This window comes from Perognathus longimembris, chromosome 2, assembly GCF_023159225.1.
Source record: "Perognathus longimembris pacificus isolate PPM17 chromosome 2, ASM2315922v1, whole genome shotgun sequence".
Taxonomy (NCBI): Eukaryota; Metazoa; Chordata; class Mammalia; order Rodentia; family Heteromyidae; genus Perognathus; species Perognathus longimembris.
This window is the reverse complement of record NC_063162.1, coordinates 62,663,763-62,677,233: the sequence shown is the minus strand read 5'-3', so window position 1 is coordinate 62,677,233 and position 13,471 is coordinate 62,663,763. Positions and strand designations below refer to the sequence as shown.

At 38.6% G+C, this 13,471-nt stretch overlaps 1 protein-coding gene across 4 annotated transcripts in view; it reads left to right on the top strand.

The window, feature by feature from the left end:
- The window catches only part of Zfand4 (zinc finger AN1-type containing 4), a 57,997-nt gene extending 54,933 nt beyond the window's left edge, over positions 1-3,064 (top strand). For 2 of the 4 annotated variants that reach the window (XM_048339286.1, XM_048339283.1), the window contains 2 exons: positions 589-706; positions 2,064-3,064. In XM_048339286.1, the coding sequence (XP_048195243.1) occupies positions 589-706; positions 2,064-2,199 (254 nt within the window). In that variant the 3' untranslated portion in view covers positions 2,200-3,064. Of the gene's footprint in view, positions 1-588; positions 711-2,063 lie in introns of those variants that run through there. The other 2 variants (XM_048339284.1, XM_048339285.1) reach the window with 2 other exon arrangements.
- Positions 3,065-13,471: the final 10,407 nt, after the last annotated feature.

The window sequence follows — 13,471 nt, the reverse complement described above, 5'->3', positions numbered from 1 at the left end:
TGCCACTAGGCTATATCCCTAGCCCTCTAGCTTCTTTTTTGCTCAAGGTTAGCACTCTGCCACTTGAGCCACAGCGCCACTTCTGGCCATTTTCTGTATATGTGGTGCTGGGGACCAGGGCCTCATGTATATGAGGCAGGCACTCTTGCCACTAGGCCATATCCCCAGCCCACAAACTTTTTGTTCTTATACCTGTTTTGGGGCTTGAACTCAGGTCCCAGGCACTGCCCCTGAGCTTCTTTGGCTTGAGACTAGCACTGTACCACTTGAGACACAGCGACACTTCCAGCTTTTTCTGAATAGTTTATTGGGGATTTCACGGTCCTTCCTGCCCGAGTTGGCTTCAAACCACAAACCTCAAATCTTGGCCTCTTAGGTAGCTAGAATTATAGGCATGAGCCACCAGCACCCAGCTTAACTATTTTAAAATATAATATAATATTAAATACACTAAATATATTCATAATTACTAGGCATCAATTCCCCAAATATTGGTGTAAGACAAGGCTGATTTGCGCTTTTGCTTAGAAGTGATCCACATTTAGAATTTTGTACCTGTATTAACCCAGGTGTTCTTTCTCAAAACAGGAGAATGCACTCATCACCTCCCACCAGTGAAAGCCTCCCTTCAAACAAAGAAGAAAACAACAAAGCATTGTTTTCTTTGTGGAAAGAAAACAGGACTGGCTACTAGCTACGAATGCAGGCAGGTTGGCCAACTAGCTGAGATACTTGTATTGTGTTGACCCAGAATGGTAATTGTGCAAAATAAAACATGACTTAAATTGGCATTCATAACATCAAGGTAATATTCAGACAGCAGCCCTCAGATTCATTCCTAAGTGGCTGGAGTAAAGCAAAGTAAATAGCTCATGAGTTTCCCAAAAGAAAAAAACTGACCCTCAAGCTGCCCATTAAACTAAGAGATTTAAGCCAGTAGGGCCGTTCCTTTATCTAATGTTAAATAGATTGGTTTGGGGTTGAATGTTATCTAGAAGAACTTCTCTTCCCATAGTCTATTTTATTATGCCATACTGGGGCTTGAACTCGGGGCCTTGTATTGTTTTAGCTTAAGGCTGGTGCTCTACCACTTGAGCCACACCTCCAATCTGGCTTCATGCCACCTATTTGGAGCTAGAATGTCACAGATTTCTGCTCAGGCTGGCTTTGAACCTCCATCCTCAGATCTCAGCTTTCTGAGTAGCCAGGATTTCAGGTAGCCCCTAGCACCCAGCTCAAGATTCTCTTTTAAAGTGAAAAAGAAAAGACTAAAGTGCAAGTTAATTTATATAAATTTGAGCAATAATAGGTTATAATTACTTCAAAAGAGTTGAATTTTTTTTCAGTCCTGGGGCTTGAACTTAGGGCCTGAGCACTGTCCCTGACTTCCTTTTGTTCAAGGATAGCATTCTACCACTTGAGCCACAGTACCACTTCCAGCTTTTTCTCTTTATGTGGTGCTGAGGAATCAAACCCAGGGCTTCATGCATGCTAGGCAAGCACTCTACTGCTAAGCCATGTTCCTAGCCCTGAATAATATATTTTTTTTAAAGAATGAATTTTATCTTACCATAATTATGTCTTACATTACTACTTTTTGCTTTCTTCCAGTTATGGTGTCTTCCCTTAGGGTGAGACAGACACTGAAAATCACTTCTGCTTTTTAGAGTGGACTGTGTTCTAATGAAAATAACTTACCTGATTGCTAGAACCATTTTCAAGTTCATTCATGGCATAGTTAGATTTTACATAATTTTTTATGAGACTAAATTTCTGAGAAATTCATCAGGTAGAGTTTCAGTTTGCATATTTTATAAAGGGCTGTTCCCTGTTATATTTCATACTAGATTCTTGTTAAGCTGCTGTTCATATGAAATTAACTTGGTCTTTTGGAGGGGGCTCTTTGTGAGTGGCAGGGAAATGTCAGCGCTGACATTCCTAAAGAGATTCAAGGGGTTCCTGTTCGACTGCCTGAAGCAGAAGAGCCTTAAGCTCTTCTCTCCTAAAGAGATGAAGCTTTCATAGAAATGCGATTGTTCACATAAACTTTTTTTGTGCTTTAGATGTGGAAACAACTTCTGTGCATCTCATCGCTATGCAGAAGCTCACAGCTGCACCTATGATTACAAGAGTGCAGGGAGGAAATACTTGCAGGAGGCAAATCCTGTGGTTAATGCACCAAAGCTTCCAAAAATCTAGCTTTCCTCTGCACCCCACTGCTCTGCCTGAGGAATCGCATTATATTGACAGAAGACATGTTGCTTAGACTGCATTATTTTTGTTCGGCTCCAAAAGATTTGCCAAATAAGAGCATATAATGCATACTGTTGAAGAATGAGAGTGCTCCTGTATTTGATGTCTTTATTCTTTGGTGAATCAAAATTTTTAAAAGTAGTTTTAAAAGCTTTCCACTATAGCTTTGTTCTTACATGTCTGTGTTCAGTGTTTTATATTTGATATTACAATTTTACTAGACAAACCTTGGAAGGATGCCCCTGAGGAAGCTCCTGTTGACTCTTTGACTGGGCCTCCGTGCTGCATAGAAATGAGTGCTCATGTACTGGTGCTTTTCAACAGAAATGAGCGCCCATGGAATGGAGCTATATAAAGTGACCATATTTTGTGTTTCTTTTTTTGAGGGGATGGGGTAAGTAGGGGTATTTTTAAGATCCCATGTGTGAAAGTTTATGAGTTTACTGGCAAGTTCTTTTTATTTTCAAACTACTTTTTGTAAAAAAGAACATTTGGTTTTACAGTGTGGTTTTAATACACACATATTTATATATTTCTTCCATATTTAGATTAGCATTCAGATATGTATCCATTCTCTAAAACACATCATGTTAATCATATATTTATAAAATACTACTTTTTAAAAGGTAGTTTTTTACAAAACAGTATCTTATTTGTCATTAAATACAGGAACCACCTTTTTTTTTTTTTTTTTTTTTTTTTTTTGAAAAATGGCTACACTTGAAGCAAAATCTTACAGCTTGGCTTGTTTTCTAATATATTGAGTGCTACTCCCAGAAGAAATTCAAATAAATATTCAGCTTCACTATGAGTTTGATTATTTATTTACAGTAAACTTTCTTTCATAAATACCTTTTCTTGTATAAAACCATTAGTTAAATAAATTAGTCATATATTCAACTTGGAAAAATGGTTAGCTGTGTAAACACCTTCTTTTAGGGTTTAAGTACCTTCCTACTCTCATCTCTTATGTAATAAGTGGATCATCTAGATTTATGGGCTAAGGCATACATCTATAAATATGAATGCATGTGGTAGCCTTGATACATGCTTTGTGTTCTGTTTTAAGTAGAAATAGTATGTAAGTAGTCAGAAGTAAGATGTTGAGTTTCATACACTCATCACATTCCTGTCTCTCCATAAACTAGAAGTAAAACCTCAGTCTGGTGTCAAGAAACAGCACACCCTGCCATTAGCCAGCCTTCTAGAACATAGAGAATAATTTAACTGAAACATCTTAGGTGACTAAATTCTGTAACCAAGGACTTCACTTCAGATGAGCAAATCTCAATGCAGAAACACAAAAAATATTTTTAATAAAAAAACAGGCAATACAGCACCTTCAAGTCAATAATTACATAATAAACCATTTCAGTGATAGTGAAGTGGGGGAAATCTCAAATACTGCACTTAAAAGAATGATAAGAGGGCTGGGAATATGTGGCTTAGTGGTAGAATGCTTGCCTAACATGCATGAAGCCCTGGGTCTGATTCCTCAGCACAATATACACAGAAAAAGCTGGAAAAAGGCAGAAAAAGCTGGTGCTGTGGCTCAAGAGGTAGAGTGCTTGCCTTGAGCAAAAAGAAGCCAGGGACAGTGCTCAGGCCGTTAATCCCAAGCCCCAGAACTGGCAAAAAAAAAAAAAAAGAATGGTCAATGAAATTGTCATAAATATATAATAAGGTCAACATGATCTATTTTCAAGAATGAATATATATTTGAATGCCAACCTGAATGGAAGAAATACACAAGAACTACATTGGAATGCCAAGCATTCATTCTTATAAAAAGTAGTTTGAAATTAAAATTCAAAGAGAATACAAATAACTAGATAAATGAATTTAAAGAGGATACAGATAATAGATGAATGAAATAAGGAAGACAAGGCAAGATATAAAAATTCAACAAAGATATTGAAACCATGAAAATTCTTGAAATCATGAAATGAAAATCTTAAAATGTAAAACTCAGTTGAAAACCTTTCTGGAGTTGATCACATGAAGGACAATCAGGCTTACAGATAGGTTGAATGCAATAGAAAAATCAGGTGAAAATAAAAACTAAGTATAAATGGAAAATAGAAATAGAGTAAGCTTATGAACCATGGACATGGGAAAGGTAGAAGGTGTGTGAAATAAGGCATAGTACACATAACAAAGTAACAGGACAAAACTTCCAAAATCTTGAGAAATGGTCATCTAGATACAGGTGACTTTTAGTACTCCAAACACACAAGACCAGAATAGAACCTCCCTGTGCATAGTTAAAACAGTAAGTATACATCCAAGCTTCAGAAGAGAAGTGCCAAGTTATATGCAAAGGCAAACCTATCAAGAGAACAAATTTCTCAACAGGAACTTTAAAAGCAGGAAGGGTATGGAATGATATATTTTAAGCTCTGAAATTAAATGACTACCAAGACAGATTATAAGGCAAAGTTATCCTTTGTAATTGAAGGAGAAATAAAAACGTACAAAAGCTAATGGATTAATTCATAGCTACTAAGCAAACATTGCAAAAGATACTTAAAGGAATCTTAAACATAGAAAAATGGTAATATCTTTCACATAAGACACAGACTGATTTGATTTTTTAAAAAAATAGACACAAACATTTGTTGTCATCAAGCAATGGACCTTACTGATAAAACACAAGCTTAAAGGGAAGGGATGAAAAAAAATCAAAAGCTCCCAAGCAAATGCTTCTACAAAGCAAGCAGGAGTGGATATACATATATCCGACAAAGCAGACTGGAAGTGATAATTAGAAGAGGCAGCAGTCACTACAGGTTGCAAAGGTAATAACAGTTCAACAGGAGAGAGAATGTAACAGTTGTGAACATGTGCACACTAAGTATCAGCATGCCAGTTTCATAAAGGAAATACTATGGATAGAAAAGCTCCAATGGGCCTGAACACACCAGTAGTTTAGGACTTAAATACCCGGCTCACCAAGACAAAAACCAACAAGGCAATGTAAGAACTGACCCTTGTAGATCAGCAGTTTGCAGAACTTTTCCAAAATAGGCCATATATAAAACAAATACAAGAAATAAAACAAATACAAGAACTCTAAGGCCACACACAAGGGAGTAAAAAGTAGAAACAGTGAGAGAAAGTGAAGTATTCAAACACATAGGAACTGAACAATTCACTTTGTATGTGTGGGGGGTGGCGGTGGTGCTGGGGCTTGAACTTAGGGCCTGGGCACTGTCCCTGAGCTGCTTTAGCTCTAGGCTAGCCACAGTTCCACTTCTGGCCTTTTCTGAATAGTTTATTGGAGATAACTGTCTCATGGATTTTCCTTCCCAGGCTGGCTTCAAACCACAACACTCAAATCTCAGCCTCCTGAGTAGCTAGCATTGCAGGTGTGAGCTACCAGCACCTGGTACAATTCACTTTTATCAATGGGCTAGCAAGGAAATGGGGAACTTAAAAAAAAAATCATAGAATCACAAGAAAACAATTTCTCAAGACCTTTGGGACAAAGGACAAAAGGAATGCTAAGAAGAAATTTTTATAGCTATGAGGACCTACATTAGAAATAAGACCTTGAGCTGGTGGCTTCAAACCTATCTGATCGTAGAGACTGAGATGCAAGGGTCACCATTCAAAGAAGCCCAAGAAAACAAAATAAGACTTTAATTTTCAATTACCCAGAAAAAAAAGCTAATGGGAGGCATGGATCAAGTGCTAGCTACAAGTGAAAAAGCCAAGCAAGAGCATGAGGTCCTGAGTTTAAGCCCCAATAGACACACACACACACACACACACACACACACACACACACACACACACACACACACACCCCAAATAACACGATTCTCTTCAAGCTTTTGAGAAACAAGCCAAACTCAAAAGCAGTAAAAAGAAAACAATGATCAGGGCAGAAATGAATACAATCAATCAATGAAAAGATAGACCAGGTTGACAAACCTGTAGTGAAACTAACCAAAATAAACTGAGAGAAGACTCAAATGAAATAAAGAAGAAAAAAAGTGAACTCAAAACAAATACCAAGGAAGCCCAAAGGAGCCCATTCTCTTTTTCTTTTTTTTTTTCTTCTTATTTATTGTCAAAGTGATGTACAGAGAGGTTACAGTTTCATATGTTAGGCCTTGGGTACATTTCTTATACTGTTTGTTACCTCCTCCCTCATTCCCTCCTCCCCCCTCCCCCTCCCCCTCTCCCCCCATGAGTTGTTCAGTTGGATTACACCAAATGGTTTTGCAAGTATTGCTTTTGTAGTCATTTGTCTTTTTATCCTTTGTCTCTCGATTTTGATATTCCCTTTCACTTCCCTAGTCTAATACCAGTATATACAGTTTCCAATATACTCAGATAAGATACAGTGATAGTGCAGGTACAACCACAGGAAGGGGATACAAGAGGATCATCAACAATAGAAGCTATGGTTTCACGTGGCATGTTGAAAGTAATTACAACAGTGATATAACACTTGTTTCCATAACATGGAGTTCATTTCACTTAGCATTATCTTATGAGTTTATAAGGGCATAGTTATTGGGCTATTGTGATCTTCTGCTATGACTAACCTAAACATGTCCTAATTATTCCCTATGAGGGAAACCATAGAGACCATGTTTCTTTGGGTCTGGCTCACTTCACTTAGTATAATTTTTTCCAAGTCCTTCCATTTCCTTATGAATGGGGCAATGTCATTCTTTCTGATAGAGGCATAAAATTCCATTGTGTATATGTACCACATTTTCTTGATCCATTCATCTACTGAGGGGCATCTGGGCATTGTGCTGGTGGCTTTAGTGTGTTCTTGTTTGTGGTCTTTTGGGCAGATGCCCAAAAGTGGGGCTGCTGGGTCATAGGGGAGCTCTATATTTAGCCTTCTGAGGAATCTCCATACCGTTTTCCAGAGTGAGCCCATTTTCTTGATGAACCAGTGACTTTTGAGAAGATTTGAAAAGCACCTAAAGTAACCAAAAGACAGAAGACACAACAAAATTAGAGAAAAGGGACATCATAACAAATGCCAACGAAATTCAGAGGATCATTAGGGAATGATTTGAGACCATATATATTCTAATAAACTGAAAAGTCTAGAGGAAATCAATAATTTCTAGATACATATTCCCTGCTTAAATTTACCTAGGACTATACAAACTAACCAGATCTATATTGAATAATGAAACTGAGGCAGTAATAAAGAGCCTCTTAACAACGACAAAAACCAGGGATTCACTACTAAATTCTACTAGACCTTTAAAGAATTGCTAATGCCAACATCCCTAAAACTATTCAGTAAAACAAGAAGGAAAGGAATTTGTCACACCCACAGACTCATTATTATCCTGATATAAAAGTGTGTAGGTACAGAAGAAAAAAAATTAAGACCAATTTTCTTGATAAACACAGATGCAAATTTTCTCCAAATACTTTCAAACAGAATTTAACAACCAATTTAAAAAGGCCATGGGGGCCACTCTGGCTGAGGCAAGCCTACAATCCTAGTTAGTTGAGAGGTAGAGAACAGGAGAATTGTAATTAAGATTAGATGAGGCAAAATGGAGATCTCAAGCAATAAGCCCTATGGTGTTTTACACAGATGGTCCTAACTGTTCCACAAAGCCTCATTAGTGGACTGTAGTCTAGACTAGCCTTGGGAAATGTGGGACACGCCCAGACGTGTTACATCAGAAAGAGGAAGTCAACCAGCTGGCCCCGCCTGTTTCTCAGTCCTGGGGCCACGTGTGGCAAAGATGGCACCTGATGGTGAGCCAGGAGGCGGTTCTGTGGGCCTTGACAAAAAATCAGGCCACCTCTAGGATTGGTCCCTGGCTCTTCCGCCCTGACAGCTCTTGCCTCCCCTCACAGTCCCTAGATAAGTGCATATACACCCCCTCCCCTTACAGCCGATCAATCCTTGATCTGATTGGCTCCTGTGCCTTATATTAGTTGCACAAACTTCCTCAATAAACCGAGATCTTGCACTGACTTGTCCCCCAGACACGTCTGATTGTCCTCCGGTGAGGGAGCGCTGGGTGCGGGCGGTCTGTGGGCCCTTTCCTTTCTTGGCTCATCCAGTTGGGGCATGCCTTCCCCATCTCTCCCGCAGGTCAGGGGAGCGCAGGAGGCTAAAAACCCCACAGGAAAAAGCTATAAAACCTGCTCCTAGAATAACTAAAGCAAAAGAAGTACAAGGATTTGACCAAGGTGGTAGCATGCCTCCATAGGAAGAATGAGACTCGAGTTCAAGTTCCAATACTGAAAAATCAACATGATGCTCCATTACTAAGTTGATTTCACTTAGGGAACCAAGGATAGTTCATCATATGCAAATCAATAGGTGTAATATGGCACATAAATAGAATCAAGGACAAAAATTATATGACCATTAACATTGATTTTGAAAAATACTGATAAATTCAGCATACTTTCATGATAAAAGTCTTGAATAGGAACAGAACTAACATGTCTCAAACCTAAACTCAGCCTCGTACTAAATGGGTAATAGTTGATGTCATGTCTTCTAAAGTTAAGAAAAAAGAAAACAGTGTACATTCTCTTTACTCTTATTCAATATAGTGCTTGATTTTTTTTCTTCTTCTTTCTTTTTTTATTTTTATTTTTTGCCTGTTCTGGGGCTTGAACTCTGGGTGCTATCCCTGAGCTCCTTTCACTCAAGGCTAGTGTGCTACTTGAGCTATAGCACCACTTCCAGCTTTTTCTGTGATTAATTAGAGATAAGGGTCTCCTGGGGTTTCCTACCCTGGCTTGCTTCCAACTGCGATCCTTGTATCTCAGCCTCCTGAGTAGCTAGGATTACAGGCGTGATCCACCAGAACCCAGCAGTGCTTTAATTCCTAGCTAGAGCAGTAATGCCAGAGACAAAAAGTCAGTAGCTTTTCCTTATGAGAAAAATCATCAGACTGAGAAAGAAATCAAAAGCATAGTCATAGGCATTGGAGGCATGGCTCAGGTGGTAAAGCACCAGCCAATGAGCAAAAGCATCAGATACTGAGTTTGAGTCCTGATCTCAGACCCCTCCCCACAAAAAGAAAAAAAAACATAGTCATATAACAGCCTCAAAAATACCCAGGAATAAACTTAACTATGGGAATGAAAGAGCTCTTGAGTAAAACAGTGAAGAAAAAAATTGATGATACTAGAAATGGAAACTTTCTCTTGTTCATGGATCAGCAGAATTAATATTGTGAAAGTGGCTACCTTAGTAAGAGCAATGTATGGATTCAATGCGACCTCCATCACTTCCTAATGTATTCTTCATAGAAATGGACAAATCAACCCTAAAAGTCATATGGAAGCACCGAAGAACCCAAATTACCAAAGCAAGCCTGGGCAAAAGAGTAATGCTGAAGGTATTTTAATACCAGATTCCAAATTTTAATACCAAAGCCATAGTGACAAAACCAGCACTGCTACAAAGCAGGTATAGGTGAGTGGAGTTATAAGACTAGAAATAAAACCATATGACTACAGTTAAATTTTTTTTTTTTTTTTGGCCAGTCCTGGGCCTTGGACTCAGGGCCTGAGCACTGTCCCTGGCTTCTTCCCGCTCAAGGCCAGCACTCTGCCACCTGAGCCACAGCGCCCCTTCTGGCTGTTTTCCATATATGTGGTGCTGGGGAATCGTGTAGGAGGCAAGCACTCTTGCCACTAGGCCATATTCCCAGCCCTACAGTTAATTTTTAACAAAAGATACAATTTGAATTAAAAGACAGCATTTTTCACAATGGTGCTGGAAAATGACACCCACAAGTATAAGATGGAAAGCAGAATCCTGCCTCTCAACCTGTACTAAAATCAACTCAAAGTTGGTGACACATCTAGATGCAAAGCTTGAACCTTTGAAACTCCTATGGGAAAACAAGGAGGCATGGTAAACTATTTCCACAATAGGACTTCAATTGTGTAGAAGGTAAGAGGAAAAATTGACAAATATGAGTGCATCAGATTAAACTGCTCTGTACAGGAAAGGAAACAATTAACAGAGTGAAGAGACAACTCTCATAACTGGAGAAAATATTTGCAAGTTATTCATTGATAAAGGATTGATATACAAACAAGAAGCTCAAAAAATTAAAATTACCCAAAATTAAATAAACCAACCGGTCAACCTGTAAATGAACAGATAAAAGAAGAACAAATGGCTAATATCTGAAGAAACATTTGACAGAAATGTCTAGCCATAAAGGAAATTCAATCAAGATGATACAGGTCAGACAAGGGAAACAAAACAGACAGCGGCCAGAATTCTGAGAAGAAGGGCTATTAAAATTTTATTGGCCAAAATGCAAATTGCTGAAACCACTACAGAAATCAGGATGGAGTTTGATAAAAAAATCTATAACTAGAAATACCTTACAATTCTGTTATACCTCTCGTGTGTATACAACAGAAAGGAGTGCATGAGAGATACCTGCACAACATGTTTATTGTAGCACAAAATGTAGAATATGTATATATAATATATATATAAAACAATACTACATATGTAATACCATATATTACATATTATGGTATACTGTATTTAATACTATATGTAAACATTACAGATTATATGTAAACATTACAAATTATATATAGTAATATTTCAAACATATACCTGTGGGCTTGGACTATCTGGCCTTAAGGAAAAAAAATATGCCATTTGCATGATAATGAATGGAATTGGAGATCATTTTGAGCAAGATCAGCAAAGCTGACAATGCCCAAAACAGTATTTTTGCTCATGTAGCATCTAGACTTAAAACAATGATGATGTTAATGATAAAGATGAGAGGACAAGAGACTGTCTGGTAAAGGAATCAATTTGCTGGGGGAAGGGGAAAGGAGAGAGCTCTATGGGGTGAATAGTACATCTCTCTGTCTCTCATCTATATTTTTGTGCTGGTACTGGAACTTGAACTCAAAGCTTAGGTGTTGTCCCTTAGCTTTTTCACTCATATGGGCCATAGTTCCACTTGCAACATTTTGATGGTTAATTGGAGATAAAGTCTCACCAGCTTTCCTGCTTGGGCTGGCTTCAGTGATTCTCGGATCTCAGCCTTCTGAGTAATTAGGATCACAGGCATGAGCCACCAGTGCCTAGCTATTTTAATTTTTTTGTTAGTTTGTCTTTATTGGGGTTTTGGACATAGAATGAGAAAGGTCACCTAGGTTTTAATTTTTTTTTAAATGCAGGATCTTGCTTATAGTGCCCAGGCTGTATTTGAACTCATGGCCTCATGTAATTTTCCAGCCTTTGCTGCTGAGACACATGCCTTGGTGCCTGGCTTTGGGCTTTTATTTTTCATTCTAGAATTGGTCACTTCATTCTACAATACAGAATGAGTGTTCTGATGTGCTGATGTGAGTAAGTTGGCTTTATAAATAGAAAAGGCCTGAGGAAAGCAGAAATGGTCAAAAAGCAGAGTGGTCATTTCAACATAACTTTCCCTTTGGGTTAGAACAGTGAAGACTTCCTTAAGGGGCAGGCAGTGGTCTGTTCTGAGTCCCTCCATTTCTTCCCCTCCTTCCTCCTTCCCTCACTTTTTGCAAGGCCACATGAACCACGTAGCTTTGGCTTGTTGCAGGTGGTGGGGCTACAGCATGACAATTGTATTTTGTTTTGCTCTGTTGGGCCTACTATTGGATGTTCAGTCCAAACCAGTGGTCTTCTAGAAATGCTACTTAAAACCATCTACTCTTTTCTTACTCTCCTTATCCAAAGGTGACTCCTGCATTCTAACCACAGATTTCCTGCTGGTCTCTTCTGCATCCGCATTTCCTTGTTACTATGGAAGGAGAAAACCATAACCCTACACAGTTCTGATGGTTCATTTCCCTGTTCCCTTTTAGAGCAAAGAAGAAATGTAGCAATTCCCAGTCACCATCTAACATCTCTCCTGCCAGGCCTTTGACCTCCCAGTGTTATCTGAATGGCTTTGCTCTCAAGGCCTAATTGACAACAGCCTGTCAGATCCAAAGGTCAGTTCTCATTTAACTTTTCCATTGCAAAGGACACATTTAGACATTTTTAGTTCTTCTGAAACATTTTCTTCACTTTTCTCTTCTGGTTCTCTCTTACCTCTGGAGTCTCCAAAGCTCCCTTGGTCCCTGCTTATCTCCTCTATACAATGCCAGACAACTTGTCTCTGGATCTCTCCAAAATTATGTGATTATTGTCCTAGGTGGGTGACTTGTCAGTGGCTATTAGTGTGACCGTAGGCCACAACACTCATTGAGTTAAAAAAAAATTGGGTCAGATCAAAAAACTTAAAGAAGTATGTACAAGGTATAGTTAATCCCATATAGGAAGAATACATTTGCCTCAAGAAACTTTTAGTTTCATACATATACTAGGTCAGTATGTGAAATGTATTTTATATCTTGGGTTAAGGTGAAAGGTACACAAGTTACCTCTCTATACAATCCCATTCAATCCTGTGACTCTAAAAACAATTGACAAAATTTATATCTTTACATTTCTCCAAATTCCAGTTTTACTAGCCAGCCGCCAACTGTACATCTCCATTTAGATGCCCAAGTGACATGCCTAAATTAATGTGTCCCAAATTAAATTCATATCCTGTCTCCCATTTCTCACCCCAAAACTGTACATAAATTAATTGTTCTTGTCCATTTCAGTATGTAATTCTATTTGCTTGATAGTGACATGGGTTTAGGTCGGAAGTTAGGAAACTTGATGCTTGAGAACAATGTTTGGGATGTTGAAAAGTCCACTAATATTAACAAAGACCTGTAACATACAGCTGCATGATGATGGCCAGGACAGCTAATGGCTGATCTGCAGGCTAATTAACACATTATTACCATGGTAGCAACATGACAGTCTTGATCTGACTGAGGTCAATCTCCCCACCCCCACCTGACACATGGGAGAAGTTAACACACATAACCTAATTTCAAAGAAACTCCTCCCCTTCCCAAGAAATGACAATTACCTAGTTTGCAGAAAGCTCAAAATCTTGGGCAATAGCCCACCATTCTCAAGTCTGGCCATTCTCTCTCTCAAGTGTGTTGCTTTCACTTTCATAAATCTGCTTCCTCTGTGTCCATCATTTAATCTTTTCTTCCATGAGACCCAATGCCCTTCCATCCTTGGATCTGGTGGTCCATACCCAGTGACACTTTTACAGGCCAAAATCTGTAGAGCCACTCCTTCATTTTGTTCTTTCATGTCTACATCTAAGCTGTTAATCTGATTGGAGTTGCCTGG